Here is a 23,234-nt window from a genome sequence, read left to right on the forward strand (position 1 = left end):
TGAAGTAGCATCGATGGGATTTTTTTCCTCTTGGCTTTGTATCTATTAAATGACCCTCAGATAGTCCTCAGCATTAACACTTTTTTCTTAGGAGTTAGCTATAGGCACAGTTATCCAAGGACAAATAAACACTTGCAAAGGGCACAAGGAAAATGCATATTTATCCTTATTTATTGCGATTTGGACATCCCAAACTGGAAGCTGTTAACAAAACCACACTCTATAAGCGTATACATACACAAACAAGGACACAGAGATCTCTAGTCACACTATTATACCAGATTCTATTAATTTCCTTACCACAGCTAATGAACTTTCGTAACTCTTTCAGCAGCGACTGCTTTGAGTAGATTTAAAATGCTGATGATTGTTTCTGACATTTTTCCTGCTTCCATAGTCTAACCGTATATAACAACATGCAGGCAAATTTCTCCCATTTGGAAGATGGGAAATGAATGGACAAAAATACCCTCTACACAGCATCTTTAAATAGGAGCCATTATCTGTGAAAATTGCTGGGGAAAAAAAAATAAAGCACGCCTGAATACTATTTAAATGCTTGATTGCCCCAGAAAAACAGTGGCAAGTGGAAACAATTGATTTGTTTTTACTGACAGCATTCAGTCACAGGCTGATTCCTCGGGGTACACAGAGAAGGAATTCTGTAAACAAGACAGTTTATTATATGATGATCAGATATGCTGTTAAGGGCATCAAGAAAGCTGAATAAGGAAAGGCTATAAAATTTTAAAAGACACCAGCAGCGTGGAAGAAAAAGATGTCACAAACAAAAGAACATTTTTAACAGAACTGAGTTTTATCCATGAGCCCATTATTCTGTGCACAGATTGTTTTCTCTTCATTACTGCTCCTATTTTTTTTTTAAGCAACACTTTAAAAACAAGCTATTAAACAATACTTGAGTCTTTCTAAAAACCAGGCCAGGAAAATATAGGGCAGAATTAGTTGATTACCAAAATATTTGCTTTCACCCCCTCCCCTCCTTTATTTTTTTTCTGGAGGATATAAGCAGGAAGTGGGATGACAGTGGGTTTTTTTCAGACACAGGCCTCAATCCTGTAGCTATCCCCTTGTGGGTAAGAGTGTGTCTAAAAGGAAGCAGTGCCTAAAATAAATGGTGTGTTCAGCTGTTCTGGTTGATTGTACTCCGCATGTTCACTGTTTTGTATGACCTAATCCATTGCAAAATTCAGCATTTGGTAAAACTAGACACAAGAAAGCTGCTGCATCTGAGCATTTAATTATAACACCACCCACAGTAATTTCTTAACTGAAGGTCTCTGCAGTGGTTCATCACTGAACAGGAACACATAATCTCAGTTTCAAGTCAATTTGGAGGCCAGTCCTATATATGCTCATATTTACTTTACCTCACTACCATGGAGGAGGTACAGTAAGTGCCATTCCAGCTTTCTCTCTTGCCAGTAACACTCTACTGATGCTGCTCTACAAGAGTAGTTGCTACTTTTGCTTTGCAGTCTTTTTCTTCACATGTTCAGGTAAATCCTGTTACCAATTGCATGAGATCAGATTATTTTTGGCCATCAGATTTCAAACTATCAAGCCACTGCTCACTTCATCAGTCCCTTTAAGTGGTGCGAAGGGAGGGGAAAGCCTGAATTTTGTCTAAATTATTTCACTTCCATATTCTACATCTTAACAGGCTTTCCACCTCCTCATTCCCATCCTTAGCACAGTTACCTCGCTTCCTGGTTCACTGCAGTATTGTGAGACCACATGGTGAACTGGACCACAAAGGTGATACAGGCTTGTGACTGAAGCGTGTCAAGACAGTATGCAATCAAGACAGGACATCAATTCCATTGCATGCTGCAGCAACAGTAATGAGTCCAACAAACAGCATAAGCTTTATGTACGTCAACTAATCTCAAGTACTTAAGTATTTAGCAGTGCCAACTCTGAATGGATTTTTAAGTTAATCCTACCCCTCCTGACTTCCATTAAGTACAGTGCTCTTACCATCAATTTTGTACAACCAAACTTAACATGTACCAACATTTCTATAAAGCGTCTGATGCATTCTTTTTTCCTGCATATGACAACTGGAAAATAGTTTAAAAGGAACAAACCTTACTGAACCAGTCTGGGTTCTTCTTTTTTGCCATGGCAAGTGTGGTGCCAAAACCTGCTATCATTCCTGCAGTAGCAACGGTACCTAGAAAAATTCCACCTGCCAAGAAAAGTTAAAAAAATAAAGATTAATATTTTAATTCTTAAGGGGAGAAAAAAAGCTCAACCAAGCCACAAACCCAAACCTGTCTGGGAATTAAAATCTGAAAAGTTAAGATCTGTCAGTACATGCTGAAGGGAAAGGCACAGTTGTCTACATTGTTTACATTAACCCAATATGGCAAGAAAGCCAGACAGAGCATTGATTCTATGAATTACAGCATTCTGAAAACTAATGGTGAGTGTATTTGCAAGCCAAACACACACAGAGAAATCATTCAAATGCCATGATGCCTTCTTACAGTACTTCAGATTTTTTCTCACTTCAGAGCCAGGCTACTAAAATTCTCTTGTAAGAATGCTATGCATCACCCTTCACCTGAAAATTCACCAGTACCTCTGCAGACCACTCCATAAGCAACACTTGTTCTTCAGCTTTCTCTGGTTTATGTTCCCATGCTCCATGACAAGACAAAAAAAAAAAACCAAAAACAAAAAAACATAACCAGCAGTTTTCCCAAGATAGAAAGGATTCCTCGCTTATCCGTTCTTTCAGAATGCTTCCAAAGTCATTTGGGGTCCTTTGATCCCTTCTAGTTCTTGTGTCACAGCACACGTAGCTGCCCACTTTTAAGAAAAGGGCTTGTTACAAAGACTGAGTGCACTGTACAAAACCATCTGAGTCACAGTACGCCTGAAAAAATTGGGGGTGGTGGTGTACAGGTTCTTTCTTTGCAACTACTGGTTCCCAGCCTCTTCTCCCTTTCCTAATACCAGTCAGGTAATTACAAAAAAGGCCTGAATAGGAAGCAAGAAGCAAACATGTTTGTGTGAGGCTGCACTATTTAACACTTGTCCTGTTACTGTGCTGGAGAACCTTGCTGAGCTCCTGCCCATGCAACCTATGAAGTACCTCTTCTGCCCGGGAGCTGCAGGACCGCACGCACTGTCCCCCACCGTGCAAGGGAGGAGCTCCGGCCTCCGCTCCGCCAGGGGGCGCGGGCAGGCCCCGCAGAGCCCCTCGAGCAGCCGGCGCTGACCGCGGCGGTGAGTGCCCGTGCGCCCGCTGCCGCCTTCCGCAGGTGCGTGCGACCGCGGGGACTCGGGCTGCGCCCCTGCCTCAGCCGCCCCGCTGGGGCCCAGCCCGGGAGGAGCCGCTCCTTTGCTTTACGGGGCCCGCGGCGCTGCCTGTAACCCGTACGAGCCGCCTCTTTCCCAACGGGTCCTACCCCCTCAGGGCATCCCGGCAACCACCGCCCTTAGCCCCCCACCGCCGCACTGAAGTGCGAGGCAGGCAGGCGGCTTTCCTCCGTGGCTGCCGACCCCGGCCCGTACTCGGCTCACGCGCACGGGGCCCCCCAGATCCCTCCCAGCAGCACGGTTGCGGCCGGTGCCTCGTCGCCCCGTGTCTGGTCCCCGTGTCGGGGGCGGGTGGCTGAGGGGCGACAGGTGCCGCTGCCGCTGAAGGGGAAATAAAAGGCGGGCGGCGTTCTAAGGGCTTTCTCACTGCACCCAGACGTATTGGCCAAGGCAGGGAAACGCCCTTCTCCCGGCCGCCGCCTGGGCTGTCCCTGAGGCACGACCGGCCGGGACAAGCAGCACGGCAGGGGCGACCACGGGGCTCCGGCACCCGCTGCTGCCCATCCCTGACCCGTGCAGGCGTAGGGGGGCAGACGAAAAGCGCTTTCTGCACCTTTGATTAAGAAGAGCTTGTCCTGGGACGCCGCGTGGCTCCCGCCCCCCCGGGACAAGGGCAGCTCTCGCCCTGGGTTGAGCGGGCCCTCCGGGGCGGCCCTCCCATCAGCCGCCCTCATGGCACAGGGGGCGAGAGGCCAAGGAGGAGGTGGTGTGCCGCAACCCGGAAGGAAACGGAGCTGGGGCGGGACACGCAGCCTCTTTTCTTCCTCCTGCTTCTCTTTCCCTGCCGCGCGGCGGGTGCTGGGAAGCCGCCACCTCTGGGGCCCTAGCCGGGTGCTGCCGCCCCCAGCGAGACCGGAGGAGGGCGGGGAGCAGGCGGCGGGGAAGGGGCGCGCTGCTCCGGGCGATGCTGGCCCCGGCTGAAGCAGCTGCGGCTCACCTGTGAGCCCGGGCGGGTCCCTGTACCGAAGTGGCCCGAGGCGGGGTGGTGGGGCTGCCCCGGCAACGCGGGGCCCGGGCACCGGAGTTTTCAGCTCGTTCAGCCGGTGGCCTCAAGATCCCGAATAGCGCAGAGGGGAAATGGGCAAAAGTTGTCAAAGCCTCTTTTAAATCAGGGGTTTTGTCGCGGTCTAGTAAGAGGGACTTTGTTTAGATCTGTGGGACAGATAACGTTATAGACTTCACTAAACAAAGCTGTGAGAAATTCTTCCGGCGACTTTACAAAACTGTATGCCTACAAATGGTGTTGCTCTAAAGGACCTATTTTAGTTAAAAATTCTCATTTTCCCAAGTTATATAGTTTTTCATATATGTCTAAATTCTGTCAGAATGGAATCCTAAAGTAACATTACGACAGCCGTCTGTTCCTTTTTTTCTGTCATGTCTGTCCACAGTAATTCTCAGTTGTTGCTGATGGATATAAATTGCTGTGCAGTTACCTATCACTGTTGGATATGTGCCTTTATCAAATAATATACTAACTGATCAGGACAGACAGGTAAAGTATATTTTTGTTTATAACAGTCAGTACTTCAACAGCAAGCAAAGAATGTAAATAAATCCAAACCAAGCGTTTCTTTCACAGCTTCCTTTGTATCTTTTCATGATCATTTATATTCTGTATCTAAGGGGCTTATTATAGGGGCTTGGGTTGCTAGGCAGAAATTCAGTATTTTGGGAAACTTCCTGTTCACTGTACTTGTGAAAACCAATCCAAAGCCGTTTCCTAATAGTACGTGTCCTGTGTCAGTTAAACAAAATCTTACACCGTTAAGAAGCAGTTACTGCAAAAGAAGGAGGCGTTATCTCTGCTGTATAGCTCACCCATCATCACTGGCTCCTTTTTTCTCATCTGGACAGCACCTAAATGATTCCTAGCCTTCTTCCCTCCTTTGGCAAAAGCACCCCAAAACCCTCTGTGTGTTTTGGAATAGCATTAGGCTTTGTCACAAATAATTATAAAACATCCTGGAAAAGCTTAGAAAAGGTGGTCATAGAAAAAAGGCACAGTGATAATATTAAAAGATGAAATTACTTTTTATTTTATCTTCATGCAGAAGTGCATACGATGATATGAAGTATTTAAATGTTACCAGTATGCATGAAAGTAACCAGCAGTGCACATGTGGTTTTGATTGTAAATTGTGTCAAGATCACCGTTGCATCTGCTAGAAGAATCCTTGAGCTGTGCAAAATAATAACCTATTTTTTTATGTCTTTGATGATAAAATCCTAGAGTTTATCTTCTCAGGATGGTTTTTTTTAGTTCACATCAATCAAGACATCACTTTCTTTCAAATCTTCTCCAGAACTAGAAAGAAAGAGAAGGAAAGGGTACAATGATGTTATTTAATCCTGGTTTGAACAATGACAAGAATCTGAGTCAGATAAGATGTTTGTATTAATCATTCACAGAGACTTAAAAGTAGGGCATAAACCCCATGAAGTCCACTCTGTCTTAGTGAGTAACTTGAAATTCTTAGTATTGCAAAATAAATCATCCTACTTGAAAAAAAGATGTTCAGCAGAATTGAGTCAATTTAGGTTATAATATTAATCTCTTCTTGTTGTATAATTGAATATAATGTAACGCTTTCTCTCCTTTTCTGTATACCTCCCCCAAAAGCCTTGCATTTTCTGTCATTATTCCTTCTCTGTCACTGTTACAATACATGTGCAATGTATTCATCTACTTGTGGCTACTCAGAATCAACCATTTATCTTCTATAATCCAGTTATGTTTTCCTGAAAGTGTACACATTTGTTTGAAAGACAGATTTAAATGATTCTGATATCAAACATCCAAATCTTCATAAAAGGAGGGCATGAAAATGGATATGCAACTAAGTAGGTTATATAGGTGATAGCAGAATTGAAAAGTACTTTTACTCATTTAATTTGACCATGGGTCTGCACTCCTGTAGCTTAGAATTTGGACAAAGTGTGGGTACCCCTCTGACCAGGCTCAGGCACTGTGTAGTGCTTTCTGTAGGGGTCTGCAATAGCCAGGGTGCCCTGAGCTTCACAGAGAAGCACTTGTGCATGGTGGGCTTCCATCTGTGGGCTTCCAGGTTTATTACAAAAAATACAGTAAGCCAAAATCAGATGGTGAGAGGCAACCAAAGTTTTCCGCTTCAAAGTATGTGTTAGTCTCCACAGTGATGCTGAAGTTACGGTTAGGATTTCTGCATCAACCCCTAGGTTTTAATAAAAAATAGGTGATGTGGTGCTTCTCTTGTGGAAGTTCATACAATTTTACTGTATGGTTGAGGGAGGAGTGTGGGAAGAGAATAAGCAAGAGCAGAAGGAAGAAAAGAAATTTAAGGAAAATACAAAAGAAAAATTTGCATAAATATACTTTTAAATATGCCTTTTACAAGGGCATGTGGTAACAGGACAAGGGGCAACAGTTTTAAACTGAAAGAGGGGAGATTTAGATTAAACATTAGGAAGAAATTCTCTACTATGAGGGTGGTGAGGAGCTGGAACAGGCTGCCCAAGTGGTAAATGCTCCATCCCTGTCGTGTTCAAGGCGAGGTTGGACAGAGCCTTGGGCGACATGGTCTAGTGTGAGGTGTCCCTGCCCATGGCAGGGGGGTTGAAACTAGATCATCTTTAAGGTCCCTTCCAATGCAGACTGTTCTGTGATACCCTGTGAAATCTTTATAATCTTTGCAGACACAATGTATTGCTGCCAGTAAGTGGCTCTATCAAGAAATAAAAGCACGATGTGCAAACTTCCTAACATGCTGCAGAACATTTCAGTCCTGGCTTGGGTCTCTGCTGCTCCCCTTCCTCTTCCATGCAGGACTGCACAGTGATACCTGGACACCTCCGATGAAGGCAAGTTTCACTTGAGGACCAAGCTTGCAATTTAGGCCTTCAGAGGAGAAGCAGCTAGTTTATAAGATGACTGTGAGCTAGTAAGTACAGTAATTTGGTATATTCACTAAATTACCTAACTGGCTGATTTTCTATATCCAAACAGTCTCAAGTGCCACCACATAAAAAGTTGGCAGCTGAGGCGCAGAATCCTGCTTGGAGCTTAAAAATCCAATTCAAAAAATAGAGGAGGTTGATTTGAATGCTGGTTAAACTGACATGTTCACTAACAGAACTGGATTATGTAAAAGAATTTGGGAAAGCGCCAAACACTGGTTTTGGAACGAGAGAAAAGGCAGCAGTTGATCTGCTCTCCCGCTCCCAGGAGAGCTGAGCTTTGCTCTCTGCCTGCCTCACTGGGTCATTTCCTGTATTTATGGGAGCTTTGATATTCCTGAAAGCACGGTGCAGCCTCAAGAGCTGTGTGCCGGCACGGGTATGGGGAAACGGGTTACGTGTTTCCGAACAATTTTCTGGTCAATTAGACAAGAAATGAAAGCGTTCTGCAGCTATGGTTTGGTTTCTGTTTTTACAGTAAGCTGGTTACTGTTGTGCATCTTAAAAATCTGGTGGCTGAAATTCCCATGTCAAGATAAGTCCTTAGGACTTTCAGTTCATATTGCAGCAAAAATCTGGTCACTGAAAAATGACTTACACACTGTAAGCACAGAAATACTGACAAAATCAGTACTTATTTGGCAAATGTAGTAATGATTGTAAGAGCCTTGCATCGGAGAATCAAAAGGCACTTTAAAAACATTGAGCTGGCTTCACACATTTATGGGAGGGGTATTTTGCCATCTGGAGAAGATGAGGAAATTGACCAGTTTGCACAAGGTTCTGCTTTAGTTCTCTGGCAAAGGCAGGAGCTGGGGGCCAGATCTCCAGATTCCTGGTCACCTCCAGCCCTGGAGCTGCTTTCTAAGCCAGAGCTTACTCCAGCAGAATAGGAAACACTGCTTTTTTAATTCCACTTTTACATGTGGTTATTCAGCCGGGCACGTCAGGCATGACTTCAGACAAGGCCAAGCATGCTGGCCGGCTGCACAGATACCACAGCAGCCTTGCTTTTTACAGCCAGAGCCTGGCCACGTTTCAGGAAGTGGCAGAAGTCCCACTGGCAGAATGGCCCAAGTTTCAGTTAGAAATCCCAAATTAGCACTCATGGATGATGACATAATGGCTGCTCAGGGGCACACTACAAATTTCAGAACCGTTGGTAACATGTACCAAGGCTGTCATATGGTTTGCATGGCATTTATGTGGGGCTGCAGGCATGAGAACATTTACAGAGGGTCTTCCTTCATATGTGTATATCTGATTGCTTTCTGTTCTTATCCTTTACTAAATTATAGGTTTTATTACCTGCTTAGTGTTTACGGTACTCTCTTGACAAGTAAAATAAGCCCATATGTCTTCGGCTCTGCCCATATTAACTAGACAGGCAAGACATGGATCCCTCCCCACTTCCTGTGGTATTACCCCTGTCTTTAGGGACCTAGTGAACATGTTTATGAGCTCTTTTAATTTTACTGGGTACCATGTCTTTAATGCGTTCAATATGTATTTCATTACAGAATAGTACTCTATCAACTTTTAGTAGTTACTTTACACTGTATTAGAAAAACCTTTAAAATGGTCCACAAAACAATGTATTTCTGACTGAATTCAGAAAAGAAACAGCAAAAAAATAATTACTGTTATTTCCATGGCATCATGAGAGCATGGCCTGGTACTTGAGGCTCAGCCACCCGTCCCAGAGGTAGCAGTGCTGATCCTGCAGCACCAATTAGATCTATCAGCCGTGGTCTGCCTGGTGACAGCCTGGAAGGAGGAATTTCCACAGAAAAAATGCATCTAGAATTGGAAACTTCTAAAATGATTGTTGGCAGGACAAAGCAGGCCTCTTGGTGACAGTCCAATACATCGCATTGTCTGTCCTGTGCATTTCCTGCTGTGGGCTCTGGTAGATGACTGTTGGTAGCTCAAACGTGTCCCCATGAGGACAGCCAGGCTCATGTCAGGCTGCCCGCAGGGGTTGTGCAGATTTCTTTCAAGGAAGAGACTTGATGAGGATAAAGCCCTGAGTGAGCAGCTCTGAGCTCACATCTGAGCCTGCTTTAGGGAGGAGGTTGGACCAAGACCTGCATGTCTGGGTAGACTTCTCACTGATTAGTTTGTGTGCAGGGGTGACTTCAAGCTTGGCACGTGGCTCTGATGTGACACCCTCATGCCATAGTAGCTGTGGGACGGGGAGGGATGTGCTGCTGGCATGGGCTACCGCTGGCCACCACAAGGTCCTCAGGTGCCACGTTCAGAGGCTGATGCATTGTGTGTGTTGGTGGGAGGGCTGCTGCACCACCCGGTGCCACTGGTTTTCCTCATGTGGCCAGTGACACTGGTTCGGGGGCCGTAAGTGGCAAGTGCTGAAGAGCACGTGGCTGAGGGAAGAAACTGGATTTGCGTTCCGTTCATCGTGGGGAGGTAGCCAGTGTAAACTTGACTCATCTCTGGTAGTACATCACCTGCTGAGAAATCCAACCGTAAAATTAATTGGCATGGGTACAAGATGTATACTTTTCCTGATCGGCACCGGTGCAGTTACATCCAAAGGCCCTTTTTACTGCCATTCACAGAGCTTAATTGCTGGGGTTTAATGTTACAATTAAAAAAGGCCTGGAAGGAGAACAGAATATTAGGCTCCTGATGAATGATAATTATCACTTTGTGTAGATGGATGGAAAACATTTCTAATTAAATTATTCTTGTAACATAAATTAATAGTGTGATCTGGATAAAATACTTCTGATTCCACATCTAGAATGCACAAAGTTTGTGCCAGAATTTCAGTTGGCACGTCAAATTGTCTTTTAAAAACACCTGACTCCAGTCAGTTTAGCAGCTTGTAGGTTTCTGCAGTGAAGATGTTCATCAATGAGAGAATGATTCAAACATTGCACAGAGAATAAAGTAAAATAAAATAAGAATAATGAAAAAAATAGCAACTAGCATAATATTTTAGTTGTAAGTGCATGGGGAATTCCAGTCTAACTGATAGGGTTTTGTGGCGTAACTCTCACACATTTTCTTCCTACATTAATTTCATCTCCACCTAAGGATTTTTGTGAGACATAAACCATGAAGCTAATACTGTGAAAACCGGAAAGCTCATTAGCAGCTTTATGGAAGGGAGAGAGATGGGCAAGGAAGGTGCGGGTTGTTAAGGTTTGAAGGAGAAGAAAATGTGAAAGTCTTAAGAAGAATTACTCGACAGGCAATCTGTCTGTACTCTGTAAAAATTCAATGAGTTTTGTCTGCCTCGCTTTTATTTCTCATTAGTGAGACCTGCAATTAATACAGTAAACAGCCAGATGTACACGTCTCAGCTGAAGGTGTCAGACTGCACCTCAAGAAGTGGATTACAGATTATCATTCTAAGGTGACCAGTAGGTTCCTGGCCTAATCCATGTAGTGACACAATCAGTGTTGACAGCAGCCTTTCCAACAGGCCTCATTAGACACTTGTTTGAATTTTTTAGAGCAACTGTCCATGACTCCAGCAGGGTATTTTTGAAGGGCGTGAAGTAGTAATAGTTGGCCACTTTCTGTCAGAAGATAATGGGAGTTCTGTGTCCAAGTGGTGCATATGGAAGACTATCCCTGAGATTTTCTGCATGCATGTTCTCTTGTGTATGCAGTACATTAGTGTTTACTGTATATATCAAATTTGGCACTACTGCATCTCTCTAAACATCACATTAATCCAATCTGTCTGTCACCATGGTAACAAAGCTCCCTATTGATGACTTAGGACGAGCTGAACCATTAAAACTAAATGTTTTAAATAAATGGTTAAAAAAAAAATGGGTAAGCTCACTTGGTGTAGCACTACAGAGGTGGAAACAGTTAAAGATAGGCTAATTAATATTTTCTATGCAATATTTTTATTCATGGTTGTAGATCTGAAATAAACCTATTGCTAAAATGATCCCAAAATCTGATCCTTGCTTCTGTGCATCTATTTGCTACATATTCTGCTGAAGTCAATATTAAAAAACGTGCATTTCTTTCAGAAGTTTACATGTTCCTTTGTTTGTATTTATTTGTGCTGGGGTGTGGAAAGATGAAATGAGTATCTTAAAGATACCAAGTACAAAGCAGATTAGAAATGTTGCTGAACATTTTGCTGCACATGTTCTCTTGCTCGCTCGCTTCCATGCTTGTAACATCGCCAAAATAAAATCAGTAAAGTGCACACATTCATTACAGGATCAATGTCTAACTGAGCACTGTTAGTTACTGGACCTGAGATTTTTTGAGAAGCACAATGTTGTGGAAACTGACATGAATTACTGAGCTTCATAAATCATTCTTGGACACTAAATTTCCATTTTTTATTACACTGGCGCCATGCATGCTATTAATGGTAGACTCGAGTCTATAATTCTGTTAGGCTATAAAGAGGTCTTTGGTTTTAGAGCAGAAATAAAGCTTAAAACTAACCACTGACATCTCATCTCCTTCTGTGTTCATTGGACAGTGCTTTTTGTTCTCTGAAAAAGGCTGTGTGTTTTCCTGACCCTTTGCAGAGTTTCTTTTCCAAGCCTCTTTGCTTTGCTGGCAAGGTTAATGCTAGTAACAGCTAGAGTGGATAAAATGAGGAGCCAGGTAAAGAAACAGGAATACTGTGTTTCCAAATGCTTTGCAGCATTCACTGAGCTGAAAATATGATTATTCTTTCTTATGTCACAATTTATAACTCTTTGATACCTGTTTTAAACTGTGGCCCTGATCTTATAAGCCCTTGAGTCAGGATGTAACTCATGGAACGTTCTGTCAGCCCCATGAAAGCCTGGCTGGTTGGAAGGTCAGACAGGGCTATTGCTCTCTTTGCACATGGAGGGGTAGAGTTTGTACATGTGCGTGTATATTAGATTATATATAATAATGTATATATAATTAGATATAACAGGTGGATTTTATTTAATCTGATGTCCTAGTGGGCAGACATGAATGGTTTGCTCTGCTACAGGGTATATGAACCCCTGGAAAGACCAGGAAGGTCGGCTGAACCCACTCAGTAGAACAAGGAGGCACAGATGCTACCAGCCAGCCAAGCGTTTGTGATTCATGGCTGACATTTAAAATGCTTTCAGCTCAGCAAGAGGAACTTGCAGGTGTGTGTCAGCCCATCAAGTAATAGAACCAGCACAAGCAACTTCTAGCTTGAGCATCTTGTATTTGTGGTGGTTGAATCCAGTGCTTCTCCACTGAAGTGGTCTGCATAGCAACACTGGATGAAGCCTAAACATGTATGCACTTTGCTCTGTTTAATTTGAGGGTTTAATAATGGTAAACTCTTCTACATATCAGAAATACTTTTACATACCAATCCACATGTATTTTACGACATGCTTTTGTTTAATGTTTTCTGCTTGCCATCTATTTTTAGTAAGGGCTTGGAAGGCAAGTATTTCCCTCAGCTCAGCTCATCAGCTGGCCTTCTAGAGAGGGATGTATGGAATGTGGGCTGCCTCTGTCTGGAGGGGGTATAAGGCAGGCAGCAAAGCAGTGAGATACTGTAATTCTACCTGAGAGAGCTTGGGGTTTGTTCTTGTGTGAGACTTTCATGGCACAGGCCTTGCTACTGACCTTTGCAATGAGCTGACCTCAGCCCGCCAGCTTCTCAGAAGCAGGGAAGGAGCTAAGCTTATGAGGTGTTAAGAAGATGGAGAGTTGTATCCTTTGGGCAGGTTGGTGAAGAGATCGACTGGTGCTTTTCATGACTTTAAAAGGAGGTGGGAAAAGGAAGTGGGAGGACTGTTTTTTTTCAGTCTTTTTGTATGAAGAGGAAACTCTTGCTTTTGTCCTCTTGAGGAGGTACAGAGGAAGGAAGGAAATCAGTGCTTTTTTTTTTTGGTCATGTGTGGAGAGAAAAATTCTGCTCTGTGAGCACTGGCTGGAGTGAACATTCATTAACGTAGTGCCTTTCTTGCCCTACAGAGCAGGTGGTGCTTGTGAGGCAGTGCTAACACACGTTTGCTTGCCATCCCATTGCTCAGGATGGTTTGGAGACAGCAACAGTGCTGAGTGTATAGGTACGGTGAAAGACATAATCTTATGGGGCTAATCTACACTGAAGGGTTTACCAGACCACTTGTAAAGAGGTGGTGTGAGATGCATCCTGCCACAGGGATTCTCACAGAACACAGGAAACTGGTGTCCTCTGTATCCTGCAATGCGTGTACTCACAAGCTGAATGCGCAGTCCCTCCCGACACCGCATGTGCACAACTTGCCTGGGTACAGGCACTTCACCCAAGATTGAAAAGCTGCAGTGCCTGAAATAAACACAGCCTTCCAGCCTTGCAGAAGGCAAGGTGCTGCAGAGGGGGAGAGAGTGCCAGCTACCCACTCTGGAAGAGTGGAGAGTTGACAATGACTGACTGGTATTTTTTCTCTGAGTGTAGTTGCAAGAACTGTGTAGATGCAGCCTGTGTGAATGTGAATCCTGTGTTTTGTTCCCTGCAGTGGGGAGTCTGCACTGGGGAAAGAGCTGACAATACTTTCACAGTGTTGCTGACGATTACATGGGGATATATATTGGGGGGGGGAGGGGGGGGAGAAATCAATTTTATGTAAGTCTAGAAGTTTCTGCAAGGTGTTGAGATGTGACATGTAGAGCTGGCTTCCCTGGCCTAGGCAGGCGTAGGAGAGGCCTGAGATGCTGTCGTGATTTCTTGAGCTGTTGCACAAGGAGCAGGTACAGTGGCAGCTGCAGAAAGCAGAATCCTGGCAGGTGGGGTGTGTTTGCAGTGTAGGCTATGCCAAGGTTACGAGTGTGGCTTAGTCTGAGCAATGCGTTGTGGTTAGGTGCTGTGGTTAGAGCAGGCAATCGCTGAGTGTTGTGCATAATGTATAACAGACAGGGCTGTGGTATGCAGATAAAAAAGGCATAGGATGGATTTTGCACTAAAATATGCTACTCTGAGTGTGAAGAAAGGATGAAGCTAGTCAGCTAGGAAAGCCCTAGCTTTGACCTATATGCCAAAAGCTAGTCTGCACCAGTTGGCCTGGATGAGAATCACAAAAAATGGGAGCTGGGTTCTCATAAATCTCCATGAGCTGCTCCTTCATGCCACCAGTAATTTGCTTTTTGTCTGTGTAGGAATCCTTCCTAGTTGCAGTTATCTTGAGTAGTGGAAAAGTACAAGGTTTTACAGATTATTTCCTGTATAAGGTTTTCCTTCTGAGTAAGGTGTCCCTAAAAATCCACCTGCAGTTTCTCCTATGGGTAGTGAGTGCCAGACTTTTCCTCTGTTGATATCCTTTCTCCCTACTCCCCAGCTCTGAGCAGCTATCTAAAGCTTCAGCCATCAACTTTCCCAAGTATTTACTATCTCTGAGGTGGCCAGGGCTGTTTGCATGAAAGGCGCAGGCTCTTCACAATGGTTATTTGGAGACTTTGTGCTTCTGTATGCAACCCCACTTTTTAAATTTCCACATTGAAGTATCATGGGAATATTTATCCCAAACTTAAAAGGGAAGCCTACTTACTAGTAACTGAAGTTCTTCAAGCTCAGTTCCTCACACAAGTATTCCCCTCTTTACCTCTTTCCTTCTGATGTTACGGGTCACCTGGGGCTCTGGCTTGAGAGGCAACTGAATTAGGATGGTCCAGTTGCAGTTCTCTGCTGAAAGGAAGGCAGGGTGAGTGTGCCCCACTACAGTCAAAGTGAAAAGATTTCTCCACTGTCTGCTTACACAAACCTGTGGTAGAAATACCTGGATTCCACACTGGGAGGAACTCTGGTTACTAGTAAATACCTTCATAGCATCACAGAATGGTTTGGGTTGGAAGGGACCTTAATCTGGTTTCAACCCCACTGCCATAGGCAAGGACACATGCCACTAAACCAGGTTGCTCAAAGCCCCATCCAATCTAACCTTGAACACTGCCAGGGATGGGGCAGCCACAGCTCCTCTGGACAGCCTGTTCCAGAGCCTTACCCTCTCATAGAATTTCCTTCTTATAGCTAATCTAAATCTGCCTTCTTTCAGTTTAACACCATTCTCCCTTGTCCTATCCATACATGCCCTTGTAAAAAGTCCCTCTCAAGATTTCTTGTAGGCCCCCTTTAGGTAGGTCTTCCTTGAAACCCCTTTCGTTATCTTTACATCAAGTCTGAGTATAAATTGTTCTCCCAACCTCCTTTCTTTTTTCCTGTTATTTTCCTGCTAATATTCTGTACCTATATTCCTTTTAATCAAATAAAACAAACCAATCTATAATGCCTCCAAGACTAATCTTTGCATATTATTTATTGCATGAATGATTTTCTTTAGCATTCTGAATGGTCTTCCTGGATTTCCTGGTTATGGTCTTATTGGTTTAAGATGTGATTATACTGCAGACTGCCATTTGCTCATCAGAATTATTTTATGTGAGTAGATTAGTATAGTTCTACAAAAATTCAGATTTGTAAACTCATTTTCCTATTTTAGTGTAAAAAAGCATATGTTCTAAAGCCATATGTTCTAAAGTCATTCCCAGAATCTTGGCCAAAACCATCTCTTAACCATGTAAGTAATCCTGTACCTTTTCTTACAAGAAGTGCATGAATTTTTTGAAGAATAATTATTGGTTAAAATAATGAATGGCTAATAATCATAGGAAAAAAACAAAGTACGTCTTATGAGGCCCAGTAAGGTATATTTGAAGAAGATAAACTTCTGAAAATGCTTAAAAGTGGGCCATCACATTGACTGCAATATGAAATACACATTTATTAAGTGAAAACTGCATTTCCATCAGATGTTGCATCATCTAGTCCTAGAGGTAATTGCTAAAACTTTGGTGCCATAAACACATGCCTAGTTGGGTGCGGGCTTCTGAGCAAAACCCATCCATTTAAGTGTTCACACAAATATGGGAATGATAATTATAGTAAATAAATGATCAAAAATAGCAGAAGAATGTTTCTGGTTTATGCCTCTGACCACATTTGTGTATGATCAGTATCACGTTTCTGCTGATTGTCAGACTTCCTTTCTCTACTGCAGTGTTGTCAGCCATATGATTCATGAGTCACATCTAGTCCGTTGTATACAGAGCTCATTGAATATTCAGATCCTATGGAGTCTAAATTATCAAGTAAATGAAATATTTTTTTCATCCTGTTGGCTGGGGGAGCAGGGATTTGGTGGGGATGGGTTCCAAATTTGAAATCAATTCAGTCCTTGCAGTGCCCCACCCCTGAGTCTGTCAGGACATATTGTCCTGAAAATATCTCTGAGAGGTGTGAAATGACCTGTTCTCCCTTATTTGTTTTGCTCATTGTTTTATGGTAGGAAGGTGGGAAAGAGGGTGGGTATGAAACCCATGACAAACATTGCTGTTTGCTGAAATGAAGTATATGCAGGGGGGGATGGGCAGGTCTGGAAGAGACACAAAGCCAAGTTGAAGGCAGGGAAAAGAGTACGGGAGAGAAAATTAAGGCAAGAGAGAAAGAAATGATATAATATTATAAATGTTCCCCATTAATGATGCTGAATTTTAACAACAAAACATTAAAGAGATTTTCAGAAGCAGTTAGCTCCATTTTGAGATGCCCTAGTTAAGTGTTTAATGATGCAGATAGCCCCCCTCTGGGATATACAGAAGTCTCTAATTGCCCAATTTCTCCAGGAAAGCTATTATATATCTTGTGTCAATCCATATAAGCACACATCATGGATGTGTTCTGCTGACAGCAATGGATGGTTCTGATGTAAATGTTCCCAATGTATCGTTCAGAACAGTGAAACAGCCCACAACTATAATTATACAGAAGGCTTTTCTCCAAATGAACGTCACGCTCCTGGATGAGCTGGATGGAATCACTTACGCTCCACCGCAGAGCACAAGATCCTACTTTCCCCCAGTACTGGAAGCGGCTGTTTGCTGAGACAGCGGGGAAGAGAAAGAAAGAGGTGTTCAGGAAACATACACAGAGGTGTGGGGGTGGGGAAGGTTGTAAATTGGATAAATTGGAGCATATTTGTGGTTATTCTTTTTTCAGTCAGGAGTCCAGTCCCTTCTATAGCCCCAAGTGAAAAGTGGGATGAAAAAGAAACACCTGCAAAAGGGGTATTCTTTTACAGAGGAGATATTAAAGAACTCTATCTCAAAACATTTTTACTATTTCAATTGGTTAAAGAAATTAATTGCAGTTGACAGCATCCCTTTAATGGCAGGACCACTTGTAGGTGTGTATTATTTTTTGTTTTGTTTCCTATGGGAACAGATTTACCCAATTGTTTAAAGTGTCAGTCAGATTTTCCTTCTCTCCCCAGAGGAATACTTTGGAACTTGCTCAGATGAATAGGCAAAAGAATAGAAGTTTCAAGTATAATTAAATTCTTGAAAGTTTCCTGAAAATCGATGGAAGACAGACAAATCAATGCCCATGCTGTGGAAAGGACTTGGTCATTATGTACTACCATACCAAACAAGTCATAATGAGGTGGCTTGGGCTTATCTAACAGTCCACCACTACCAGAGGCAAAGGTCCTGCTCTCCCTTCCTTTTCTGTCTTTAAGCTGTGTGTTGTCTCCTCTTACTTTTTGCCAGCTCTTGCACCTATGGGATGTCCCCATGAGCACATCTGGTTGAATCTGAAGTTCAGTGGCAGCCTAGACCGATCCAACTGCTGCCTTTGGTCTTACTTTCTGTCCCTTTATATTTAAATTTAAATACATTTATAAATACTCTTTCACTTCCCTTTGCCTGGGCAATATGTTCCTGCCCCTCCTTTGTCCCAGTCCTGATGCTTTGTCATGTCCTTTGCCGAGTCATTTCAGTGTGATAACTTGGTGGAAAAAGAAAAAAAAAGTGAATAGTTTTCTATTATTTGTGCTGATACTTTTGCACTGAGTCAGCCCAGCAAAACATCCGATGAGCAGTAGAGAGACTGCAAGGGAGGGTGGAAGGGACTTGGGAGAGGAGAGGACAACTGCCACCCTTCACTGCTAGTTTGGAAGAGGGGAGATGGAGGCCTTCCTTCCTTGGTGCTTGTGAGCTGCTCACTCTGCTCAGCCACTGACTCATCTCGTGTTACGTCATTTTTGGTCATTTGGTGGCAGGCAGCTGGCCCCTGGTCAGCTTGTGTGCTGCTTCCACTTAGTTACAGTGTGTGATTTGCTTGTCATACGAGGAGTGTCACGTGGACCACAGGGGAAAGCAAAGTTGTTGTGATGGGGAAAGGAAATCCAGCTCCACTTCATCCACTGCTCAGTCAGACACTTGTTTTAATATTGATTGTGATGAACACAAAATGAGGCCTGGCTCAACAGAAATTTTTAGCAGTGGAGACGCCTAGAAATCAGAAAGCAGATGTGCTGTGCATGGACAGGTATGACCCATGGTCATATGTCTATTTCGCTGAAGTGCTAACTTCATTTCCTGTATGTAATGGGGGGAGGAAAAAAAAAGTGGATTCAAGAGGAAGTTTACTGAAGAAAAAGTACTTGTTTGGTGAACGGAGATAAGGATAAAACTGTATGAACCATGTTAATCAAGAATTAGTAACGTGGGCATCTGACCTTCACTGAAGTACGCAGTACTGACCGGCTAAATGATGGTGTTTTGCATCAAGCAGTGATGAATGCAAGGTTCTTCACAGGAAAACAAAACATCAAACAAACTTGGAATTCATTCTACTTTTTGAGTAGTGTACTTTGCTAATACATGATGTAAGACTGAGGAAAATCATTTCCTCGCTCCATCATGGGAATGTTTGATGTGCTCCAAGACTGATGACACTGGAAAAACTGAGGGTTTTTCCTCACGTAACTGCTTTCCCGGCCCTTTCTTTTGGTTGGCTCATGTTCTGTGTCAGCTTCCCAGAATGAAAGACTTTTTTCTTTCCTTCACTCAAATCAGAACAAAGAGAAATGTTAAATAGGGTTAAAATACCACACTGATGACTGCACACAATGTTTGCATTGTTTTTTTTTCAGTTTAAATGGTAAGATTTTTGAAGTAGTCTCCCTTCGGCTTTGGAAGCAGTCACTGATCAGGGAAACATGGCCAATTCTCAAAACTTCTGGGTTTTGATTGCATTTTTAAGGAGAATTCTCATTTTATTCTGTATTCTGCTGGAATAAATTAAAATATCCATAGACTCTCATTTCTATGCAAAGCAATGAAGCTCTGTGGTAAGAAGCAAAAAGCAGAAATTGAAAAATGACCAAAAAAAATCCAGACTACATGGTTAAGCTATTTCAGATCATTAAATTCTAAACAACTGTGTTTCTAATGCTTCAAAACAGAAAAAAAGTCACCCCAGTCAAGAGATATGGTTTTAACATGGGGTGGATACATATAAATACAACATTGATTCTGGCCTGCAGAGCTTGCCATGAAGAAGCTTTCTTCCTTCCTCTTGTCTTCTTAATTTGTCTACTGCAGAGAAGCAGCACATGTTACACTTTGTTGGAAGGCTGTACAACTAGTCACCTTGGTCTTTCAAAAGCAAGAGACATTTAAAATTTTTTTGGACCTGCTTAAATTGATCACATTGTTGTAATGAAAACCTCTCTTTATATTTTTGGATTCCTTTAGAAAGTGTTTCTGATGTGCATTCTCAGTCTTACTCTTCCTGCCAACTTCTATGAAATGTAATCTCCAGTTTAACCAAAACCTTGTTTAAGGAAATAAAGCATCTGACAAAACGAATGACTGGTGCTGGTAAGACTCTAAAACATTGGCTCACTGTCCAAGCAGCGGTACAGGGAAAGGCAACTTCTGAAAAACAGCAAAAGGAGGAAAACAAAAATGGTCAGGAAAACAGGTAGAAAACTCTCAGCACTGTGTGCTCTTGACACTAAACCATATCACCCAAGGATTCGTCCAACCTGGCCTTGAACACAACTTCCCTGGGCAACCCATTCCAGGGCCTCACCACCCTAACAGGAAAGAACTTCCTCCTTATATCCGATCTAAATTTCTCCTGTTTAAGTTTTAACCCGTTTCCCCTTGTCCTGTCACTACAGTCCCTCCGAGTGAATGAAGAGCCCCCCCCCCCCCCCCCATCATCCCTATAGGCCCCCTTCAGATACTGGAAGGCTGCTATGAGGTCTCCACGCAGCCTTCTCTTCTCCAGGCTGAATAGCCCCAACTTTCTCAGCCTATCTTCATACGCTACAGTTTGCTAGTTCGTGTTTATTTAATCACTTACATATTTTGTCTGATAATGCTTCCAGCACAGTCAAGCAGATTCTGCCATGAAGCATGGTAACAGATGTTCTATATATGTAAGGTGATGTGTCATCTCAGCAAATTAGGTCCCCTGTTGTTTTAAGTCTTGCCCGTACAACACCTCCACACTGCAGAGAAAGAGAGCAGCTTTCAATGGCAATAGCTCTTTTGTTAATATTTTCTTAACAAAAAGATAATCTGTCTTCTTTTTTTTGTAACTAAGTAATGTTGCTGCAACATACACATCTACTCCATGAAATCAACCTGGCTCACAAATAAGAAATCAAAAGAGTAGATACCGTAACAAATGATCCTACAAAGTTTTATGAAGGGAGAATATTTTTCCTACTGTGTCTATGGTTTAATCTATTCAGTGCCTCAAGCCAATGTTTATTAGTGTTGTGAATAAACAATAACAAATGCTTTCAAGAACAATGTTGAATTGTGTGAAATATTAGCTGTATAAAGTCTTTTTTGTAGGGGAGTTTCCAAATAATTTTAAAAACAACTTCAAAGAGGTGTTGATAGTGTTTGTAATGTTTGCAGAAAGACATCACTAACACTCTAAATTCCAGTGCAGTACTGGTACTGATTAGGGACTACAACACCCTGTCATGTGAAAAGCACAATGTGGGGCATTAGATGATCCTGTTGGAATCAAAGCAGATTCACTACTGAAAGTAAAAGTGCGTTTGTTCTCTGAGCATGACTTTTAGAATTATTTTTTCAGGCACGCCTCAAATTCCTTTATGTATTTCTCTCAACTGATATGGCTGAAGTTCACTTCCCAACCATAACATCTTAAAACCCAAGGGGAAGGCTGTGAAATGAGACAGCAGCTCAGGCAAGGTACTGGTATTGTTTACCAATGGTTTGCTTCTGTAGAGTGTTTCTGAAATTAGCCTGAGTGCTACCTTTAAGATAAGCCAACAATGGCATTTCTACATAAACTGTTTGCTCTATTCACAATTGTCTAAAATATTTCATAATCTCAGGAGTGAACAGTGCCATTTGACATCATAAAGTCATTAATATTGTCAAAGTGCTGAAGGCAGTATGCTAATAAAAGGCTAGTGAAGACTAAAAACGCTTGTCAGTGAACTACGAAATTTGTCAGCAGCCTTCTGCTGGCACATACTGACGCTGGGTTAATGAAGATAGAATTAAAAGTTATTAGCTGTTTATAAAGAACATTTCAAAGAACAAAAAATACTGTGATATCTGAGTTATGAGACAGCAGGCAAACTGTTGGCAACAGGTACTACATGAGGGAAGGAATAATGCAGCAGCATCTATTACATGTGGGGGGAAATGTAAGCCAATGCATCTGCATGAGAGATGGCATAGGAAACTGGTTTTACATTCTGCTGCCCACTTGCCAAAGGACTACTCCTTTATACCTTGCAGAGGGAGACACCCCTCTTTTTTTTCCCATGAGGCAATAACATTTTCCAAATGATTCTTGTGTATCAATAATACGGATTGTAGGCTCACCAGGAGTGTCTACCAATCTTCTCTGTATAATTTGGTTACCAAAGTAATTAATTTCCTCCAAGGAAGGGGAGTATCCAGTGATGGTCAATCTGTTTCATGGTTACTTTGTTATCAGGCACTGTTTAGGGATAAATAATTAGCTTGTCATACTAAATTAAAGGGATAAATATTCCCTTCCAAAATTAGAAATGGAATTATGAAAATGGAACACATATTGCCTATGTATGAGAGCTCAGTTGCATCCTCACACTGTTTCTGGTGTCTCTGCTAGGACAACATTCAACTGTGAGAAATGCGGGCTGACTGTAATATATATCTAAACTTCTTCCAGAAATTTCTTCAGTATGCTTTGGGGTTTTTTGAACTGAGGATTCAATTCTACTGCATGTCCCAAAAATTAGTCCATTCTTTGTTGGTTTAAACTGAAAACCTTCCTAAAAGATGTGCCAAAGTAAACGCCTTGTTAGAGCTGTGCATGGCTGCTTATCTCCAGCAGTACACAGAATCATTTAGGTTGGAAAAGACCTTTTAAGATCAAATCCAATTGTAAACCCAGCACTGCTAGGTTCACTACTGAACCATGTTCCTAAGTGACATATCTACACATCTTTTAAATACCTCCAGGGATGGTGACTCAGTCACTTCCCTGGGCAACCTGTTCCAATGCTTGACAGCCCTTTTGGGATGCCCTTTGGATTGGACATCCAGTCTAAACCTTCCCTGGCACAACTTTAGGCCATTTCCTCTGATCCTATCTCTTGTTATGTGGGAGAAGAGATCGACCCTCCCCTCATACAACCTGTTTTTAGGTAGTAGAGAGTGATAAGGTCTCCCCTGAGCCTCCTTTTCTCCAGCCTAAACAATCCCAGTTCCATCAGCTGCTTCTCACAGGACTTGTGCTCTAGACCCTTCACCAGCTTGACCTCTTTGAATGCACAGGGACACACCACAGTAGGCAGAAAGAACAGCAAGCAGTTTTGAGAGTAGCTGTGGGAAGCCTCCCTCCCTGGGCTTCCTGCCACCAGTGCCATTCTTCACCAGGATAATACTGTGCAATAACGGCTTAGTGCAGGACTGCGTTTCTGAAAAGGTTTTCCTTAGCGGCTTGTACCTTTCTGGCCTGTGCCTCATGAAGTCAGGACAGAGTACAGGTCCGTACAAACACACCGGTGTTGGTGGACAAGCCTGTAACCGAGCATGCCACTGCTAAAGCAGTGGAACGTTTGCGTGTACGGGCATTAGTAGGGACATCCACCTGGTGGCCATCTCAC

The 23,234-nt window shown here is 42.8% G+C and overlaps 2 protein-coding genes and 1 long non-coding RNA gene across 5 annotated transcripts in view; 1 reads left to right on the forward strand and 2 right to left on the reverse strand.

The window, feature by feature from the left end:
* The window catches only part of TMEM242 (transmembrane protein 242), a 41,045-nt gene that overhangs the window by 16,442 nt on the left and 1,369 nt on the right, over nt 1-23,234 (reverse strand). Inside the window, exons 1-2 of one of the 3 annotated variants that reach the window (XM_062640904.1) lie at nt 3,905-4,207; nt 2,112-2,212 (exon numbers count right to left, since the gene is read on the reverse strand). In XM_062640904.1, the coding sequence (XP_062496888.1) occupies nt 2,112-2,212; nt 3,905-4,025 (222 nt within the window). In that variant the 5' untranslated portion in view covers nt 4,026-4,207. Of the gene's footprint in view, nt 1-2,111; nt 2,213-3,904; nt 4,208-23,234 lie in introns of those variants that run through there. The other 2 variants (XM_062640905.1, XM_062640903.1) reach the window with 2 other exon arrangements.
* ZDHHC14 (zinc finger DHHC-type palmitoyltransferase 14) overlaps nt 3,228-23,234 on the forward strand; it is a 124,409-nt gene continuing 104,402 nt past the window's right edge. Inside the window, exon 1 of the mRNA XM_062640902.1 lies at nt 3,228-3,293. The gene's annotated coding sequence lies outside the window, so the exon portion shown is untranslated. The remainder of the gene's footprint in view (nt 3,294-23,234) is intronic.
* LOC134175227 (uncharacterized) lies at nt 18,499-21,522 on the reverse strand. The gene is made up of 2 exons (XR_009968926.1): nt 20,450-21,522; nt 18,499-20,016 (listed from the first exon to the last, which is right to left on the reverse strand). It is a non-coding gene; the product is annotated as an uncharacterized LOC134175227 (long non-coding RNA).

The sequence above is a fragment of the Pezoporus occidentalis genome, unplaced genomic scaffold (genome assembly GCF_034315485.1).
Source record: "Pezoporus occidentalis ecotype Australia unplaced genomic scaffold, CSIRO_AGI_Poc_V1 ctg67, whole genome shotgun sequence".
NCBI classification, from domain to species: Eukaryota; Metazoa; Chordata; class Aves; order Psittaciformes; family Psittacidae; genus Pezoporus; species Pezoporus occidentalis.